At 43.0% G+C, this 21,732-nt stretch overlaps 1 protein-coding gene across 5 annotated transcripts in view; it reads right to left on the bottom strand.

Moving 5' to 3' along the window:
* LOC110494438 (chromodomain-helicase-DNA-binding protein 5) overlaps positions 1 to 21,732 on the bottom strand; it is a 48,389-nt gene that overhangs the window by 13,671 nt on the left and 12,986 nt on the right. For all 5 annotated transcript variants that reach the window (XM_021569471.2, XM_036950485.1, XM_036950488.1 and 2 more), the window contains exons 2-18: positions 13,142 to 13,293; positions 9,784 to 10,050; positions 9,569 to 9,687; positions 8,878 to 9,125; positions 8,680 to 8,771; positions 8,373 to 8,499; positions 8,058 to 8,224; positions 7,709 to 7,930; positions 7,270 to 7,476; positions 2,677 to 2,888; positions 2,318 to 2,449; positions 1,981 to 2,095; positions 1,695 to 1,886; positions 1,164 to 1,364; positions 908 to 1,045; positions 542 to 663; positions 117 to 290 (exon numbers count right to left, since the gene is read on the bottom strand). In XM_021569471.2, the coding sequence (XP_021425146.2) occupies positions 117 to 290; positions 542 to 663; positions 908 to 1,045; positions 1,164 to 1,364; positions 1,695 to 1,886; positions 1,981 to 2,095; positions 2,318 to 2,449; positions 2,677 to 2,888; positions 7,270 to 7,476; positions 7,709 to 7,930; positions 8,058 to 8,224; positions 8,373 to 8,499; positions 8,680 to 8,771; positions 8,878 to 9,125; positions 9,569 to 9,687; positions 9,784 to 10,050; positions 13,142 to 13,293 (2,887 nt within the window). The remainder of the gene's footprint in view (positions 1 to 116; positions 291 to 541; positions 664 to 907; positions 1,046 to 1,163; positions 1,365 to 1,694; positions 1,887 to 1,980; positions 2,096 to 2,317; positions 2,450 to 2,676; positions 2,889 to 7,269; positions 7,477 to 7,708; positions 7,931 to 8,057; positions 8,225 to 8,372; positions 8,500 to 8,679; positions 8,772 to 8,877; positions 9,126 to 9,568; positions 9,688 to 9,783; positions 10,051 to 13,141; positions 13,294 to 21,732) is intronic.

The raw sequence follows: 21,732 nt of genomic DNA, 5'->3' as shown, positions 1-21,732 counted from the left end.
CTGTTAGTCAGAGGTCAAAGGTGAGAGGCAGATTAAGCCTGGGGGTACAACTCAGAAGAGGTTTTATACAACAATGGGAAGTCCAATAGAAAAGTACTAGAAGAGGACTAACTAACTTCTGCATGGGGCTGAGCTCCACTCGTACAATGAGCTCTGTCTTGGAAGGCATGTTCTTGAAGACATCAGCCTTCAGTCTCCTGAGCATGTGTGGGCCCAGCAGGTCATGCAGCTTCTTGATCTGGTCCTCCTTGGAGATGTCTGCAAACTCTTCCAGAAAGCCCTCCAGGTTACTGCAGAAAGAGAAAGCACAGACACAGCAAAACAGTTTATAGATACCTTTTAAAGATGGTACAGTCAATGTTAAAATGAGCAATGGAAGCCTTGGCTTCAGGCAGTACTGTAAGGAGGACCCTGTGGTCACCATTGCATCTCCCTAAGCAGTAGCTCTTTACGCTCTGCTACAGCAGCAGATAGCAGGCCCCATAGGCAGACTGCCAGGCTAATGGAGGGGCCCCAGTGGGGGGTACAGTACAGCTCTTACTTAAATCTCTCTGGGGTGAGGAAGTTGAGCAGGTGAAACAGCTCCTCCAGGTTGTTCTGCAGAGGAGTGCCAGTCAGTAGCAGCTTATAGTAGATCTTATAACCGTTGAGGATTCTGAAAAACTAAGGTACAGTGACAGAGACATTAGAGGCTCAACCAAGCCACAAATAGAGTTGAGTAATAATTATATACGAGGTTGATGAAGTTGAAAGGGAGGAGATGGATAATATATTGATAATAGATTGTAAAGAAATCAGAATTTAGATCTTAAGAAACGGACTATTAGACAATTTAGCAGTGAAAAATACAATAATGACCAATTCCATCAATTTGTTGAATGCATTGGTTTAATTTGAGGTGGGTTACCTTTGACTGGTTGTTCTTCAGTCTGTGGGCCTCGTCCACCACCAGACAGGCCCAGTTAATGGAGCCCAGAATGGTCTGATCAATGGTAATCAGCTCATATGATGTCAACAACACATGGAACTTGATGGCACTATCTTTCTGTCAAGACCAAAACAGAGATTCTAGATATGACAACCACTCTCCTTTCAATGTAAATTACACGCTTGTCGATGTTCACTGAGATTTAATACATTGTAACTGTAGTTCATGGTGATACCTTCATACGGAAGACCTTGCGGCCTGTCTTGACTGTACTGTCCTCAAAAGTGAACTCGTTCTCCCTGATGACCGCTCGGCTATCTTTGTCCCCAGTGTAAGTGACCACGTAGAAGTCTGGGGCCCACATCTCAAACTCCCTCTCCCAGTTGATGATGGTGGACAGGGGGGCACTGACCAGGTATGGCCCTTTGGAGTGACCCTGAAGGGGAGGGGGGGGCATGTTTCAGTCATGACTAAAGATACTATTTGACAATATATGCAACATAAATTGTATTACTTTAATCAGTACTGATTCTATTGTGTTGTATTTACCCAAAGGAGAAGTTTTCGTTTATACAACCAAATGTCTATTTTTGATGAAAATGGTATGTTATAGAAAAAGGTGTCTGGACCCTTCTATAAAATATTATTTACATCAAAAATAGACATTTGGTTGTAAAAAAGAAAACTTGTCCTTTAATAACGTCATAGAACATGAATACCAAACAAACAGGCCCCTGTTCTGTATGAGCCTGTCCTCCTCACCCACCTCCTTGTAGAGTGAGTAGAGGAAGACGATGGTCTGGACAGTCTTGCCCAGGCCCATCTCGTCTGCCAGGATAGTGTCTGTGCTCTGTGCCCAGGAGAACCGTAACCAGTTCAGACCCTCCAGCTGGTACGGATGCAGGGTGCCCCCAGTGGCATTGATGTACCAGGGTTGATGTTCAAACTTGATGGTAGGCTAGTGACAGAGAGAGAACAACCAGAGGTATATCAGTTGATTTTTAAGCTAATAGGACTGTATGTTTTAGTCCCTAGTAATGATGGCCACTCACATCTATAATTGGGGCATCAGGGGGGATTTCTCTCTCCCTCCTCTTCTCCTCATCTTTACCCTTCTTTCCCTTTCTCACCACTAAGGGGCGCTGGTCATCACCAATCATCTGCTCCCTGTCAAATCACAGTAGACATTAATAAATAGTCAACTCAGAATGTGAAATCATGTGAAACAAATATGCTTGTGTGTGTACTAGAGAGAGCGAGAGAGACACAGAGAGGGAGAGCGAGACAGAGACACAGAGGGAAAGAGAGAGACAGAGAGGGAAAGAAAGAGAGAGACAGAGAGAGAGACAAAGAGAGAGAGATAAAACAAAGTGTGAGATCTGAGCTGACCTGTGGTCCCAGTAGGAGTGTTTGCTGTGGTGATACTCAGGGACGTCAAAGTCATCCACCTCCCAGGTGCACTGGTCATAGGGCAGGTCTCTCCACTTGATCATGTAGTGCACATCTCCATCCTTATCATAACTGCAGGGAACGCAAGGATCAATGACAGTCAAAACTCTGTGAGCTTTTGGATTGAACCTCAGAATACAAAGACAATTACTTGTACACATTTCAAACCTGGGGCAAAAATGTTTTATGATGCTGTAGATATGACTGTCTTTACTCCATTGTATATAAAGTGGTGAGTGTGAGTCTGGGTGAGAGAAAGTCCCTATAGGGAGAGGACAGTGTGTGTATGAAGTGAGCACCTGTGGTTGATGATCCTGTGGATGACCATCCACTCTGGCTTGATGCCGTAGCGGTAGAATCTCTCCTCCATGGCAGCATACTGCAGGTCTTTACTCTTCCTCTTCTCGTTGTTCAGCTCCTCCTCCCCAGAGCCGTAGTCGTACGGAGGGGGCTCGTCCATGTCGTTCTTCCGCTGGTAGTTACGGTACATCACCGCATGGTACAGCTCTAACTGCACACACCAGAGACAAGGGCATGGCTTAACCAACAATGCTGTGGAAAAAGTATGACATGAAGTTGCCTTCCATATTCTTGTCATATTTGTGACAATGTGCTGTGACGTGTTGTCTTGTAAGCAGGCAAGTCCACAAACAGTGGTGTACCTTCCCCTTTGACCTCTCACTGGCCAAGTGCCCTTTTGGGTGGTGGTATAATTATAAAAACATTTGTATACTGTTTTTGTTGTTGTTGTTCTGAACCCACTGCCCCCAAGTTCACCACCCACCACCCTTGCCTGTACGGAGATTGCGCACGCCCGGTATCCAAACATGCATGGCTTGAAATGCAGTCACAGGTCGAGTGTGAGTAGCAAGCTACTTAGTGTAAATATCAACAGTACTGCCACAGCAGCATAACACTTGATAACACCTGATTTACATCATCAATATTCGGTTTGATTGTCTGATAGCCTACGTGCAGCACTTCATTTATTTCCTGATCAGAAAGAGAATAAATCATTCAGAATAGTCTACTACATCATGAGTAGGCCTAAAATTTCAAATCAAATCAAATATTATTTGTCACATGCTTTGTAGACAACAGGTGTAGACTAACAGTGAAATGCTTACTTATGAGTCCTTTTCCAACAATGCACAGTTAAAGATAAGATATTATAATAATGGAAAATAATGAGTAGAAAATAACATGTCTATACAGTATACAGGGAGTAGAAAATAACATGGCTATAGAGAATACAGGGAGCAGACAATAACATGGCTATAGAGAATACAGGGAGCAGACAATAACATGGCTATAGAGAATACAGGGAGCAGACAATAACATGGCTATAGAGAATACAGGGAGTAGAAAATAACATGGCTATAGAGAATACAGGGAGCAGACAATAACATGGCTATAGAGAATACAGGGAGTAGAAAATAACATGTCTATACAGTATACAGGGAGTAGAAAATAACATGGCTATAGAGAATACAGGGAGCAGACAATAACATGGCTATAGAGAATACAGGGAGTAGAAAATAACATGGCTATAGAGAATACAGAGCAGACAATAACATGGCTATACAGTATACAGGGAGTAGAAAATAACATGGCTATAGAGAATACAGAGCAGACAATAACATGTCTATACAGTATACAGGGAGTAGAAAATAACATGGCTATACAGTATACAGGGAGCAGACAATAACATGTCTATACAGTATACAGGGAGTAGAAAATAACATGGCTATAGAGAATACAGAGCAGACAATAACATGTCTATACAGTATACAGGGAGTAGAAAATAACATGGCTATAGAGAATACAGAGCAGACAATAACATGTCTATACAGTATACAGGGAGTAGAAAATAACATGGCTATAGTATAGAGAATACAGGGAGCAGACAATAACATGGCTATACAGTATACAGGGAGTAGAAAATAACATGGCTATAGAGAATACAGGGAGCAGACAATAACATGTCTATACAGTATACAGGGAGTAGAAAATAACATGGCTATAGTATAGAGAATACAGGGAGCAGACAATAACATGGCTATACAGTATACAGGGAGTAGAAAATAACATGTCTATACAGTATACAGGGAGTAGAAAATAACATGTCTATACAGTATACAGGGAGTAGAAAATAACATGTCTATACAGTATACAGGGAGTAGAAAATAACATGTCTATACAGTATACAGGGAGTAGAAAATAACATGGCTATAGTATAGAGAATACAGGGAGCAGACAATAACATGGCTATAGAGAATACAGAGCAGACAATAACATGTCTATACAGTATACAGGGAGCAGACAATAACATGGCTATAGAGAATACAGGGAGCAGACAATAACATGTCTATACAGTATACAGGGAGTAGAAAATAACATGTCTATACAGTATACAGGGAGTAGAAAATAGCATGTCTATACAGTATACAGGGAGTAGAAAATAACATGTCTATACAGTATACAGGGAGTAGAAAATAGCATGTCTATACAGTATACAGGGAGTAGAAAATAACATGGCTATACAGTATACAGGGAGTAGAAAATAGCATGTCTATACAGTATACAGGGAGTAGAAAATAGCATGTCTATACAGTATACAGGGAGTAGAAAATAACATGTCTATACAGTATACAGGGAGTAGAAAATAACATGGCTATAGAGAATACATGGAGCAGACAATAACATGTCTATACAGTATACAGGGAGTAGAAAATAACATGTCTATACAGTATACAGGGAGTAGAAAATAGCATGTCTATACAGTATACAGGGAGTAGAAAATAGCATGTCTATACAGTATACGGGGAGTAGAAAATAGCATGTCTATACAGTATACAGGGAGTAGAAAATAACATGTCTATACAGTATACAGGGAGTAGAAAATAGCATGTCTATACAGTATACAGGGAGTAGAAAATAACATGTCTATACAGTATACAGGGAGTAGAAAATAGCATGTCTATACAGTATACAGGGAGTAGAAAATAGCATGTCTATACAGTATACAGGGAGTAGAAAATAACATGTCTATACAGTATACAGGGAGTAGAAAATAGCATGTCTATACAGTATACAGGGAGTAGAAAATAACATGTCTATACAGTATACAGGGAGTAGAAAATAGCATGTCTATACAGTATACAGGGAGTAGAAAATAACATGTCTATACAGTATACAGGGAGTAGAAAATAGCATGTCTATACAGTATACAGGGAGTAGAAAATAGCATGTCTATACAGTATACAGGGAGTAGAAAATAACATGTCTATACAGTATACAGGGAGTAGAAAATAGCATGTCTATACAGTATACAGGGAGTAGAAAATAACATGGCTATAGAGAATACATGGAGCAGACAATAACATGGCTATAGAGAATACAGGGAGCAGACAATAACATGTCTATACAGTATACAGGGAGTAGAAAATAACATGGCTATAGAGAATACATGGAGCAGACAATAACATGGCTATAGAGAATACAGGGAGCAGACAATAACATGGCTATAGAGAATACAGGGAGCAGACAATAACATGTCTATACAGTATACAGGGAGTAGAAAATAACATGGCTATAGTATAGAGAATACAGGGAGCAGACAATAACATGTCTATACAGTATACAGGGAGTAGAAAATAACATGGCTATAGTATAGAGAATACAGGGAGTAGAAAATAACATGGCTATAGTATAGAGAATACAGGGAGCAGACAATAACATGGCTATAGAGAATACAGGGAGCAGACAATAACATGGCTATAGAGAATACAGGGAGCAGACAATAACATGGCTATAGAGAATACAGGGAGCAGACAATAACATGGCTATAGAGAATACAGGGAGCAGACAATAACATGGCTATAGAGAATACAGGGAGCAGACAATAACATGGCTATAGAGAATACAGGGAGCAGACAATAACATGGCTATAGAGAATACAGGGAGCAGACAATAACATGGCTATAGAGAATACAGGGAGCAGACAATAACATGGCTATAGAGAATACAGGGAGCAGACAATAACATGGCTAGCCATTTGATTAGCTATTTAGCAGTCTTGTTTAGAAGACATATGGCTTGGGGGTAGAAGCTGTTCAGGGTCCTATTGGTTCCAGACCTGGTGCATTAATACTGCTTGCAGTGAGGTAGCAGAGGGAACAATAGCTTAGTTTTTTTAAAGCTTTGGATCGTGTGTAGCCCAAGAACAATGTGTAGCGTACAGTGGGGAACGCGCGGCACATCTGTCAGCTAACAGCATGCAGACAAAACAGTCCTTTTGCAATATTTCAAATAAAATTGCAGAATAACAGGTTGGAAAGCAAATGGCTCCTGCTGAAAAGAGAAGACTCTAATCTTTCTGCTGTAGGCTACCAACATATTTTATCAACTTCCAAATAGGTCTTTTGAGCGAACATTGTTTTAAAAAGTAAAACAAGAGGGAGGTAGGCTTTTGGCACGAGAGCATCGGCCATCGCCAGTGAGGGAGCTGTACATCATTGGGTAGGTCAGTGAAACTGGAAAGCTTTTTCAGGACTATAATTTCCTCTTCACTAACTAGCTTGCTTAAAAATTGTGATGAGTGAGTGTGTTGTTTGAGAAATAAATAACCATACGATAAAAAATGAAAACATTCGTTACAGAGGCAGTTAGTAGGCCTGTTATGAATTTCTAGATATGAATTATGAAAGTCGATGATTTATTTTTCAAGGGGGGTGTCCTTTAAAAAAAGAATTGGAGCACCTGCCCCCTGTGCACGGCCCTGCTTGTAAGCCACTATATTTGAACATGGCTGACTTTCAAACACTGTGATAACTCTGACAAACCCCCAGCAGTCAGCAGCAGTCAGACAAACAGACAGATTATAGTCTCACCTGTAGTTCGCTGACCCAGGAGCAGTGCCAGTAGGAGAGACCAGCCCACTTGACAAACAGTTCCCTCTCCGGATGGCCCTTCAGGGGGGGCTTGACCAGCGGGTCCACCATCTCTCCATCAGGGCCAGGGAGCACCTCAGTGGGTAAAGGGGGATCCCCCCAAGTCCAGTGGAGAATCCTCTGTACCTTCCCCTTCAGAGGTGGGCACTAGAGGGGGAAAGAGAGTTATGTGAGACAGAATGGTATTATCCTCATTAGTCTATCTCTGTTCTCTCTTGGGAGCCTGCACAGAGTGACACTTTCCATTTTGTTTCCAGCAGTATATTTTATTAATGGAGAGCAAAGTGCATTCTCACAAATAACATGGTTCATTAACTGGACCATTGTGGAGCATGTGACACTGACTGAACACTGATTGGTGGGATAACTTGTCACTCACCATGCACCTTGGGCACAGCCACTCCCCATTGGGTATCTCAGGCAGGGGAGGGTTGAGGCAGTGGATATGATAGGAGGAGGGGCAGGTGTCACAGCACAGCAACTCCCCTCCATCTTTACACACTCTGCAGAACTCCAGGTGGTCATCCTCTTCCTCAACCGCAACCTCCTCCTCCTCATCATCATCATCATCTTTGGCCTCCCACTGGATGCCCTCCTTCTCCTGAATGCACAGATGAGGGATAGTGATAATGTACTTTGTTGTAACAATGCACTTATGTCATAATGTGATAGGGATGATGTACTGCTGTTGTGTTTAGTGACAGTCAAGGTTAAGGTGTACTACTCACACAGTGGGGGCAGCTCCACTTGCCCTCGGGGGCCTTCTCCAGCTCGGGGTCCAGACACACCAGGTGGTAAGCTTTGGGACAGGTGTCACACAGGATGATCTCCCCTCCCTGCTGGCACACCTCACAGTAGTCCTGGTGGTCTGTCTCATAGCCGTCCCCATCCTCTCCTGCACACAAGACAGGAAACTCAGATACAAGTCAATGTAGTCTGTGTCTACACACACAGCAGTAACAGTCATTGGGTTATGAGGGTTATGGAAAGAAGGGAGGATATAAGCTAGTAGAACTAGTTAGTGTAGATAAGACACAGCATACTTTTCCTTTTTTTCCGACCCTTCCGGGCTTTCTTCTTGGCATTCCCCGAGGTATCAGAGCGCACTGAGGCACTGTGGATGCTGACATCATCAAAGTCCGACTCCTCCAGCCCAAAGTCCTCTTCACTCTGCCAACAGACACGGAGTCATTCACAACCTCACAGTCAATCAGCAACTTCATAACTAACACAATAAGCACATACCTCATCCATACTAGAGTTTGGGAACAACAACCTACTGTATCTATTCTAAGTCACAGTAATGTGACTGAAGGTAAGAAAGGAGACGTGTGCCGCTCCAAACCCTACCGAGGATGCTTTCTTCTTTGATTTGGTCTTCTTCCCTTTACTTTTCTTCTTCACCTCCTTTACAGTCTTTGTCTTCCGTCTTACCCCAGGCCCTATAGGACAACAAGATCAGGCACAGACCAGAGAGGTATAGAGGGTACTTTATTACTATATCTCTATACATTCTGATATACCGCATGCTTGATTGACAGCCCTTACCCTTTCCATCTTTGGTTTTGGCTTTTCTGATTGGCCCAGGCTGAGAGCTTGGTAGGGTAGTCACCTCTTTGACAGAGATGGGCGAGGCCACAGTGACCATTTCCACAGCAGCAGCCACCGCGGCAGCCACAGCAGTTGCGGAGGTGCCTTTGAAGGGGTTGTTGGCGCTGAACTCACGCCACTTGGACCCTAACACTGTCATCATCTTTGACATGGGGATCTTAGGGTTCTTCTTGGCAATAAGTGGCCTGAGAATAGGGAAAGAACACTGTTGTCTTACCTTGTTATTTTCTCAGTTAATTATATAACAACCTGCACTAGAGTGACATGTATCTTTATTCCTCAGTACTAGTGGTGACCCATCTGTGTGACGTCCTCTCTGTGTAACGTCGCCTCTGTGTTGTGTGCATGGCATGCTTGTGATTTGTCAGCCAATGTCTTGTGGTTTGGCACAGTGGCCTCTAAGATATCGGGTCAATACATTCAGTCTCTGAACCTCCAGGCTGTCATACAAGCCCCCCCCCCCCCCCAAAAAAAAAGGTCAAATGTTCAACACACTGCTCCAGTTTCTCTGTGCAGTTTTAATTAGGATAGCTTCAAGCAACAACTAACAACACAGACATGACAGCCATCCATAGACCATCCATAGATCCAAGACAAGCAATAAATGATGACCCTACATGTTGAGTACCTGAGGAACTGGCTGAAAGCCTTGTAGTTGGTGAGGGTTGTATAGTCCTCCTCTGTGAAGCCATACTGCACATCTTCCAGACCCCACTCCTGCATCAGCTGGCTGGATGACTTGGGCTCCTGGGGCAGAACAACACAAGTGCGAGTCCAGTCTATGATAACAACAAATACAGGTCAAACTAGACAGATGGTTTAACAGAGACACGCTTAATGTACCTTATTATTTTCATCATCATCATCATCGTCGTCATCATCATCGTCATCCTCCTCCTCCTCCTCTTCTCTCTTCTTCCGTTTGGGTTTCTTCTCTTTCTTCTCCTTTGGTTTCTTCTTCTTCTTCTTTGTGGTGGGGGCGGGGGCGTAGGTGCTGCTCTCGCTCTCTGAGCCAATCTCTGGACGTTGCAGTGGATGGTCATCCTCCCGCTCTGAGGCCTGCTCCTCTGGGTCATTGCCACCAACTCCTATTCCGCCACCTCCTCCTCCCTGACACACACACACACACACACACTGTTTACAGTATACAATCCCACCCCCTCTGTCTGTCAATCAATCAGGAGACATTTTATACACAGACAATGAGTCAGCAAATATCACTAACACAGTCTTCATATTTGAAGAGGAAATAGGGAGAAAGAGCATACATCCAAAAAACATGAATAATTTCTTGACTTGACCTCCTACTCCTCCACCCCCATACCATCTGGATAACAATTAACATTTAATCAACTGAGTTAATATCTAGCTCCCAGCTTGTTGAGAGCTCCATAGATGGCATGATCAGAGGCACATTCACCTCTAAACCTTCTGCTTACATAGAGAACAGCAATAACAAAGCAACATACACCTTCAGAAGTCCAGCCAATCACATCTCCCCCTCCTAGCCAGTCAATAAGACTAAGGCATATATTGTCTCTATGTATTGTCTCCATGGCCTTGCTATGGCAACATCTGTAAGGCTACGCAGTTGAACGTTTATAGATGGAGTGTGTGAGTGAGCACTGGCATTGGGTTGTATGTGTGGGTGCATGCACCCTCGTGCGTGTGTTTGTGTGTGCGTGCATGAACGTTGCACAGTAGGCCTGTGTGGATCCATGGAGAGACTCACAGGCGTCTTGCTCTGCGGCGCAGAGGAAAGGATCATGTTGCCGCAGCGCCTGCCAACCCCACCGCCAGTCCGTCTGTGTTGCTATGGTGACCAAACTGTGCAGTCTGGAGCTCTCTCTCTCTCTCCCCCCTCCCCCTCACTCTATAGCAGCAGCAGCCAATGGAACAGCGCCATCCAATCAGACACGTTTGCATAACGAGCTTGTTATGCAGAGGCCTGTGGTTGCAGAGCCTGTGTTCCAGCGCCCGTCTAGACAAATCTCATTTATGCATACGGAGAAGGGGAGAAAATTAGTGTGGAGGGGGGGTCCAAATGAAAACGGAGTGGAGGGTGATGGAGGCAGGAAAGCAGAACCACTGTTAATCCAGAGAGAGTAACTACAGAGAAGAGTCTTAACCCAACCCCTGACCGCACAATGCAGAGGGTTCAATGTTACACAAACGCATCACAGGGCACAAGATCAGGGTGGAAACAAAGAGGAGGTCTCTGCTGGGAGATCAGGAAAAATAAAGAAAGTCTTAAAGAAAATTCCTTTGTATCAACTTTATTTCAGATTAATTAAGGACTTTCAGAACTAAATTAAATTAGTACATACTGTCCAGCCATTATGTAAGAAATAAATGTCAGGTTGAATATACAAACGTCATATCCTCACGATACCTTAAACACCCCAAGCCTTACAATTGTACAGTGTGAAAAAAACACTGCTTACTATCAACACGCACAGTCCCCTAAAGGGATTTTTCTCCTTAAAACAGATCTAGCCAGTCATCAGTACTAACAGCTCTCCTGTGGCGTGCTCGGGCCCTGCTGGAGGGAGTCTGAGCACAGCTGGTTCCTTCCTTCAGCTCTGAGACAAACTGGGGGGAGAGACCCACTGGTGGGGCTGTGACCTCCATTGATCCGTGGCCCATTACTGACACTAGACTTCGGGGAGAGATTGTAAGTGAATAACAGCTAGATGTGGTTTCCCTTAGCAGTCAGTGCTGCCCGATGAACACGTACAGTGTACTGTCGAGCAGAGCTTGTGAACTGAGCATGGTAAGAGAGAGGGATGGAAAGAAAGAGAGTGTGACAGAGGGGAAAGAGATGGGGCGACCCCTCATTAGCATGACAGGGTCCAGTGCTCTGTGTTTTTCGCGGCCAGCCAAAGGGCCACCAAAGCTCCTTCTAGTACCGCTGGCAGCCGTTGACAGGGACCTCCCTGTTCTGTCACCACCACTCTTCAGAACACTGGTCAATCCCAAACCCAGGCAGAGGACACACAGATGATAAACAGGCACCACAAAGCCAACACAAACTGTATAACGGGCAAGGCCCTCAAATGGCAGACAGATAACCACATGAAAAAAGATCATAGTATACTATGGTATAAATTCTATAGTAGTCACTGGAGTGTTTTTGCTGACTTTACTGCAGTATTCATTGTAGAGTTTTTGCGGACTTAAGTCAGAGTGAATACTGTAGTATTTACTGTTGTATATACTATAGTAATTACTGTAGTGTTTTTGCGGACTGTAGTATACTGTAGGATTTACTGTAGTGTTTTTGTGGACTGTTGTATTGTTTTATTTGTTTTATTTTATTTTACCTTTATTTAACTAGGCAAGTCAGTTAAGAACAAATTCTTATTTACAATGACGGCCAAGGAACAGTGGGTTAACTGCCTTGTTCAGGGGCAGAACAACAGATTTGTACCTTGTTAGCTCAGGGATTCGATCTAGCAACCTTTCGGTTAGAGGCCCAACGTACTAACCAATAGGCTACCTGCCGTGTTTTTGCAGACATTACTGTAGTATTTACTGCAGTGTTTTGGGGGATAATACTATAGTATTTACTATAGTATTCTACAGTATACTACAAAACTACATGCTTGAGGGATACTAAGTGTGCAGTATAGTATTCTATAGTATACTCCATATTTCTATAGTAAGTACTGTAGTATTCTATAGTAAACTAAAGTATTTTTTCATGTGGGTGTGTTACCCCAAACACTTTCTCCTGGATCACTGTGTTACACCGAACACTTTCCCCTGACTCCTCTATGATCTCTTTCAAGGCACACAGTGGTTAACCTCAATTAGCCAATAATCTAAAAAGCAGCCATGAAACTAATAAAGTCAAGGAGTTGTTTGATGTCTGTTTTGATATAATGGTTGTGGTGTGGTCTATGGAGAGTCCCAGCTCAGTGCTGCTGTTTAAAGCCTGTTGCCTGAATGTCAGGAACTAATGCCTGGGAGAGTTCAGCTGTCAGAACAGCTCTGTTACAACGCTGTTACTGGCACCCACTGGTACACGCTCTAGCACTCCTAACCTACCGTCCATGTTGACTACCACAGGAACTCCTCCTGATCCACAGTCTAAATGGCACAAAGAGACTACTACAGTTTATTGCACAACATCTACTGTAGCTTCTTACAGGTTGTGTGTTATTGTGCACAAAAATGTTTGCAGTCTGATAGAGCTCACCTCCTTTTTCCTCTTCTTGACTTTGGGCATCTTGCCCTCCTTCATCTTTTTAGGTTTCTTCTTCTTCTGTTGTTTGAGGGAGTCGTCGTCAGAGAAGAAGCTGTCCAGAGATGTGAGCGGGACAGTGTTGTGTTCACCCTCCTCATCCTCATCTTGACACACAAACACAAACATGGCATTCAGAAACACATGATACAGGTACAGTGCCAGTCAAAAGTTTTGACACATCTACTCATTCAAGGGTTTCTCTTTATTTTTACTATTGTGAAGACATCAAAACTATGAAATAACAATCATGCAGTAACCAAAAAAAAGTGTTAAACAAATCAAAATATATTTTCTATTTTAGATTCTTCAAAGTAGCTACCCTTCGCCTTGATGACAGCTTTGCACACTCTTGGCATTCTCTCAACCAGCTTCACCTGGAATGATTTTTCCAATAGTCTTGAAGGAGTTCCTACATACGCTGAGCACTTGTAGGCTACTTTTCCTTCACTCTGAGGTCCAACTCATCCCAAACTATCTCAATTGGGTGGAGGTTGGGTGATTGTGGAGGCCAGGTCGTCTGATGCAGCACTATTTCACTCTCCTTCTTGGTCAAATAGCCCTTACAAATCCTGGAGGTGTGTTGGATCATTGTCCTGTTGAAAAACAAATTATAGTCCAACTAATCGCAAAACAGATGGGATAGCGTAGCGCTGCAGAATGCTGTGGTAACAATGCTGGTTAAGTGCGCCTTGAATTCAAAATAAATCAGACAGTGTCACCAGCAAAGCACCCCCACACCTCCTCCTCCATGCTTCACGGTGGGAACCACACATGCAGAGATCATCCGTTCACCTCCACTGCGTCTCACAAAGACAAGGCGGTTTAAACCAAAAATCTCAAATTTGGACTCATCAGACCACAGGACAGATTTCCACCGGCCTAATGTCCATTGCTCGTGTTTCGTGGCGCAAGCAAGTCTCTTCTTCTTATTGGTGTCCTCTAGTAGTAGTTTCTTTGCAGCAATTCGACTATGAAGGCCTGATTCATGCAGTCTCCTCTGAGCAGATGATGTTGAGATGTGTATGTTACTTGAACTCTGTGAAGCATTTATTTGGAATGCAATTTCTGGAGGCTGGTAACTTCTGTATATCACCCCTACCTTGTCACAACTCAACTGATTGGCTCAACGTATTAAAAAGGAAAGAAATTCCACAAATGAACTTCTTATGGCTGCAGGGGCAGTATTGAGTAGCCTGGATGAAAAGTGCCCAGAGGTGCCCAGAGTAAACGGACTGCTCCTCAGTCCCAGTTACTAATATATGCATATTATTATTAGTATTGGATAGAAAACACTCTGAAGTTTTTAAAACTGTTTGAATGATGTATGTGAGTAGAACAGAACTCATATGGCAGGCAAAAACCTGAAAAGAAATCCAAACAGGAAGTGGGAAATCTGAGGTTGGTCAATTTTCCACCCAGCCCCTATTGAATACGCAGTGGGATATTGGTTATGTTGCACTTCCTAAGGCTTCCACTAGATGTCAACAGTCTTTAGAAACTTGTTTGAGGATTCTATTGTGAGGGGGACCGAATACGAAGGGAATGAGTAAGGTCTGAGATGAGCTGACCATGCTCTGACCATGCGCGTTCACACGAGAGGGAGCTCTGTTCCATCGCACTTGGAATTCTCCGGTTGGAACATTATTGACGTTTTATGTTAAAAACATCCTAAAGATTGATTCCATACATCGTTTGACATGTTTCTACGGACAGGAACGGAACTTTTTGATATTTCGTCTGCTTTTAGGGAACGCGCTTCATGACTTGGATTTGTTGGATTTGTTAGAGCTAACAAAAGTAGCTCTTTGGACATAAATGATGGACATTATCGAACTAAATCAAACATTTCATGTGGAACTGGGATTCCTGGGAGTGCATTCTGATGAAGATCATCAAAGGTAAGGGAATATTTATAATGCTATTTATGAATAATGTTGATTAACCAATATGGCAGATATCTTTTTGGCTGCTTTGTTGTCTGAAAGTTGTACTCAGATTATTGCATGGTTTGCTTTTTCCATAAAGTTTGTTTGAAATCTGACACAGTGGTTGCATTAAGGAGAAGTGTATCTATATTTCCATGTCTAACAATTGTATTTTCATCAACATTTATAATGAGAATTTCTGTAAAATGATGTGGCTCTCTGCAATATCACCAGATGTTTTTGGAACTAGTGAACGTAACGCGCCAACGTATACTGAGATTTTTTTTTACATCAATATGCACTTTATCGAACAAAACATATATGTATTGTGTAACATGAAGTCCTATGAGTGTCATCGGATGAAGATCATCAAAGGTTAGTGATTAATTGTATCTCTATTTCTGCTTTTTGTGAGTCCTCTCTGTGTTTTTCTGTGAGTTGGTGGTGATCTAACATAATAGTTTGTGGTGCTAATCGCTGTAAATTGCTGTAAAGCCTATTTGATTTCGGACACTTTGGTGGGATTAACAACAAGATGACCTTTAAAATGGTATAAATACATACATGTATGTTTGAGGAATTTTAATTATGAGATTTCTGTTGTTTGAATTTGGCGCTCTGCACTTTCACTGGCTGTTGTCATATCAATCCCGTTAACGGGATTGCAGCCCTAAGAAGTTCATTAACAAGGCACACCTGTTCATTGAAAGGCATTCCAGTACCTCATGAAGCTGGTTGAGAGAATGCCAAGAGTGTGCAAAGCTGTCATCAAGGCAAAGGGTGGCTACTTTAAAGAATCTCAAATATAAAATAGATTTTGATTTGTTTAACACTTTTTTGGTTACTACATGATTCCATACGTGTTATTTCTTAGTTTTGATGTCTTCACTATTATTCTACAATGTAGAAAATAGTAAAAAATAAAGAGAAACCGTGGAATGAGAAGCTGTGTCCAAACGTTTGACTGGTACTCTATACAACCTTTACTCTTACCGTAATACTCATACAAATTTCATAGGGGTTCTGGTAGTCATCATCACCTATCCATCCTCCCCTTTTACCTTATATCCTATCAGCCAGGTAAAACTCCTAGTGAGGTGCTAGTCATCCATCAACTGTATTGCCTCAATGTTGTTGTATACAAAGAAGCATGCTGAATAGGGTGTACTACGGCGCTCCAGACTTCAGTGTGGCCATAGTGGGTCACAGAGGAATAAGAGACAGTAGACAGTACATCACTATAAAGAGACACACTCCTCATTCACAAACACACAGACTGGAGGGCATGAAATATGCAGCACGTGCATCAGAGTCATTCAGTCAGTCAACACTAGGCTAGCCTTGCAGCCTACCACTCCCAGAGGAACACTGAGTAGGGGTTCCCTGTCTCCTAAGCACAAACCTTGACTTGCAATGTACTTATACTCCATTTAGCCAGGCCAGTCAGGAGGGGCTACACAGACACTAGGGGCTTCCAAGGTTCATTATCAATGAGAGACTCATAGAATTGTCTATTTATACATTCCCATTCACCACTGGCTAAACTGGATGCATCATCCCACTTGTGTAGATTGAGGCTCTCTCATAAACATGTAAAGGCAGCTAGTGCCTCAAGCTCTATAGTTAATAAGCCAACATGTCTGCAGTATCTCATAGGAGCTCTTTCATGTCTGAGCTACTGTCCATGTTTGCTGCCTGCCAGGCATGACATCATCACAACAACACAGCTAATGTTGTAGTTCATTCAAATGCACTGATGATGCAATTGACTGAGATGAGGAGAAATGCAGTTGAAATACAGGCAGGTTGAGAAAGAAAATAATTGTCTGTTTCTGGTTAAAGAACACTCCTCCTTGCTGATATGTGACACCCCCCATTATCTACCACCAAGTTGACCACAAATTTAATAAATGTAATTGAGATAAACACATGATAAACACATGATGTCCGCACATGTTAGAATGTATGTAAGGCATCACATCTAAATGTACTCACCATGGACTGGCAGAATCCTTTTTTCCTTTAACGAGTCTGACAAGCCCGACGCGAATGATATACTGTTGTCTCGGGAACAGGCCCAGATCCCCGTGATTTGCGTGAAGAGGAGGCGGAGAAAAAGGGGCCAGAGGGCGGGATGCTTTCTGAGAATTCGTAGGTGATCGAATAAACCCCCACCCCCCACTTCCTTCCATTCTGCTAGCAAACGTGCAATCTTTGGAGAATAAAATCGATGACCTACGCGGAAGATTAAAATTAAACTACCAACGGGACATCCAAACTGTAATATTTTATGCTTAACGGAGTCATGGCTGAACGACGACACTGTCAACATACAGCTGGCTGGTTATACGCTGTACCGGCAGGATAGAACAGCAGCGCCTGGTAAGACAAGGGGCGGAGGACTATGTATTTTTGTAAATAACAGCTGGTGCACAATATCTAAGGAAGCCTTGAGCTATTGCTCGCATGAGGTAGAGTATCTTATGACAAGCTGTAGATCACACTATCTACCTAGAGAGTTTTCATCTGTATTTTCGTAGCTGTTTACATACCACCACAGACTGAGGCTGGCACAAAGACAGCATTGAATGAATTGTGTTCCACCATAAGCCAACAAGAAAATGGTCACCCAGATGCGGCTCTCCTAGTAGCCAGGGACTTTAATGGCAGGAAACTTAAATCCGTTTTTACCAAATTTCTATCACCATGTTAAATGTGCAACCAGTGACCAGCTTTACTCCACCCACAGAGTTGCATACAAAGCTCTCCCTCGCCCTCCATTTGGAAAATCTGACCATAATTCTATCCTCCTGATTCCGGCTTACATGCAAAAATTAAAGCAGGAAGCACCAGTGACTAGATCAATAAAAAAAGTGGTCAAATGAAGCAGATGCTAAACTACAGGAATGTTTTGCTAGCACAAACTGGAATATGTTCTGGGATTCCTCCCAATGGCATTGAGGAGTACACAACCATCAGTCATTGGCTTCATCAATAAGTGCATTGATGACGACGTCCCCACAGTGACCGTACATACATACTAGAGGTCGACCGATAATTGGGGCCGATTTCAAGTTTTCATAACAATCGGTAATCTGCATTGTTGGACGCCGTTTATGGCCGATTGCGTTATAATCCACGAGGAAACGGCGTGGCAGGCTGACCACCTGTTACGCGAGTGCAGCAAGGAGCCAAGGTAAGTAGCTAGCTAGCATTAAACTTATCTTATAAAAAAATCTATCTTCACATAATCACTAGTTAACTACACATGGTTGATGATATTACTAGGTTAACCTGCTTGTCCTGCGTTGCATATAATCAATGTGGTTAATTTATCATCGAATCACAGCCGACTTCAACTTCGACAAACGGGTGATGATTTAACAAAAACACAATCGTTGCACCAATGTACCTAACCATAAACATCAATGCCTTTCTTAAAATCAATACACAAGTATATTTTTTAAAACCTGCATATTTAGTTTTAAAAAATTCATGTTAGCAGGCAATATTAACTAGGGAAATTGTGTCACTTCTCTTGCGTTCAGTGCAAGCAGAGTCAGGGTATATGCAGCAGTTTGGGCCGTCTGGCTCATTGTGAACTGTGTGAAGACCATTTCTTCCTAACAATGACCGTAATTAAATTTGCCAGAATTTTACATAATTATGACATAACATTGAAGGTTGTGCAATGTAACAGCAATATTTAGATTTCGGGTTGCCACCCGTTCTATAAAATACGGAACAGTTCCATATTTCACTGAAAGAATAAACGTTTTGTTTTTGAAATTATAGTTTCCAGATTTTACCATATTAATGACCTAAGGCTCGTATTTCTGTGTGTTATTATGTTATAATTAAGTCTATGATTTAATACTTTACAGAGCAGTCTGACTGAGCGGTGGTAGGCAGCAGCAGGCTCATAAGCATTCATTAAAACAGCACTTTCCTGCATTTGCAGCAGCTCTTCGCAATGCTTGAAGCACAGCGCTGTTTATGACTTCAAGCCTATCAACTCCCGAGATTAGGCTGGCAATACTATAGTGCCTATAAGAACATCCAATAGTCAAAGGTATATGAAATACAAATGGTATAGAGAAATAGTCCCATAATAACTACAACCTAAAACTTCTTAACTGGGAATATTGAAGACTAGTGTTAAAAGGAACCGCCAGCTTTCATATGTTCTCATGTTCTGAGCAAGAAACATAAACGGTAGCTTTTTGCATGGCACATATTGCACTTTTACATTCATCTCCAACACTGTGTTTTTTGCCTTATTTAAACCAAATTGAACATGTTTCATTATTTATTTTAGACTAAATTGATTTTATTTATATATTATATTAAGTTAAAATAAAAGTGTTCATTCAGTATTGTTGTAAATGTCATTATTAGAAATATATATAAAAATCGTCCGATTAATCGGTATCGGCGTTAAATCATAATCGGTCGACCTCTAGTACATACCCCAACCATAAGCCATGGACTACAGGCAACATCTGCACTGAGCTAAAGGCTAGAGCTGCCGCTATCTAGAAGCGGGACTCTAACCCGGACGCTTATAAGAAATCCTGCTATGCCCTCCGACAAATCATCAAACAGGAAAAGCATCAATACAGGACTAAGATCGAATCGTACTACACCGGCTCTGATGCTCGTCGGATGTGGCAGGGCTTGCAAACCACTACAGACTACAAAGGGAAGCACAGCCGAGAGCTGCCCAGTGACACGATCCTACCAGACGAGCTAAACTACTTCTATGCTCGCTTCGAGGCAAAAAACACTGAAACATGCGTGAGAGCACCAGCTGTTCCGGAAGACTGTGTGATCATGCTCTCCGCAGCCGATGTGAGTTTGACCTTTAAACAAGTCAACATTCATAAGGCCGCAGGGCCAGACTGTCACATCAGCTCCTGCAACGCCCTCTACTGCTCATCCTGTGTCTCCTTGACCTGCCGCCGCTCCCCCAGTACTCGCTCCCTCTCCCTCTCTATGTGTGTGATTGTGTGGGCAGAGACAGGTGTGCTGGATTCAGAGCAGATCCCCACCAGCTGCAACATGTTCCATAACAAAGACCTCTACAAATACTCTGCCCTGCCAGATCGTAATCTCTGCTCAGTCAGTCTACGTTTCTAGCCATTTGTTACTATTCCTGTTAAGCCTGTTTTCCTTGGCTGACGCTGTTTTCCTCTCTGCTACAGTTCTTCCCGCTCTGACTCTGGTCCCTGTCCCCAGTCCAACGTCTCGTCATCCTGCTACTCTGTCCTTGATTCCCCACTCTACTACTCCCTTGGATTTCCCTCCCGACCTGCTTACCCTGTTTCAAGCCCTCTCGATCCAGCCTCAGCCTCCGCACCTGGTTTCCAGCAACCCGCCCGAGCATCCCCTGACCTGCATTCCATCTCCCCCTTGTGTTTCAATAAATACCTTGGTTACTTCATCCCAGTCTCCTTATCCTAGTCTTGCTCTTGGGTTCCCCTGTTCCACTCCGCGTAACAGACGGATTACCAGGACGTTGACTGCGAGCATGTGCTGACCAACAAGTGTCTTCACTGACATTTTTCAACCTCTCCCTGTCCGAGTCTGTAATACCAGCATGTTTAAAGCAGACCACCATAGTACCTGTGCCCAAGAACACGAAGGTAACCTGCCTAAATGACTACCGACCTGTAGAACTCAAGTCTGTAGCCATTAAGTGCTTTGAAAGGCTGGTCATGGCTCACATCAACACCATTATCCCAGAAACACTAGACCCACTCCAATTTGTATACCGCTCCAACAGATCCACAAACGATCCAATCTCTATTGCACTCCACACTGCCCTTTCACACCTGGACAAAAAGGAACACCTATGTGAGAACGCTATTCATTGACTACAGCTCAGCGTTCAAAACCATAGTACCTTCAAATCTCATCAATAAGCTAATGACCCTGGGACTAAACACCTCCCTCTGCAACTGGATCCTGGACTTCCTGACGGGCCGCCCCCAGGTGGTAAGGGTAGGTAACAATACATTCGCCATGCTGATCCTCAACACAAGTACCCCTCAGGGGTGCGTGCTCAGTCCCCTCCTGTACTCCCCTGTTCACTCATGATTGCACGGCCAGGCTCAACACCATAATGTTATTTATTTTACCTTTATTTAACTAAGCAAGTCAATTAAGAACAAATTCTTATTTTCAATGACAGCCTAGGAACAGTGGGTTAACTGCCTTGTTCAGGAGCTGAATGACAGATTTTTACCTTGTCAGCTCGGGTACTCGATCTTGCAACCTTTCGGTTACTAGTCCAACGCCCTAACCACTAGGCTACCTGCCGCCCTCATTAAGTTTGCCGATGACACAACAGTGGTAGGCCTAATCACCGACAACGACGAGACAACCTATAGGGAAGAGGTCAGAGACCTGGCCGTGTGGTACCAGGACAACAACCTCTCTGTAATGGTCTGGGTGTAGCTGGTGCAGAGGAGTCAGGCGCAGGACAGCAGAGATGAGTAACACAAGTAACTTTACTCAAATATTCCAATAACATGACGTAATACCGAGCCCACAATAACGGACCGAACATACATAAAACAATCACGCACAAAAACCATGGGGAAAACAGATGATAAT

Source organism: Oncorhynchus mykiss, chromosome 17 (genome assembly GCF_013265735.2).
Source record: "Oncorhynchus mykiss isolate Arlee chromosome 17, USDA_OmykA_1.1, whole genome shotgun sequence".
Classification (NCBI taxonomy): domain Eukaryota; kingdom Metazoa; phylum Chordata; class Actinopteri; order Salmoniformes; family Salmonidae; genus Oncorhynchus; species Oncorhynchus mykiss.
This window is presented reverse-complemented; position numbering and strand designations above follow the sequence as displayed.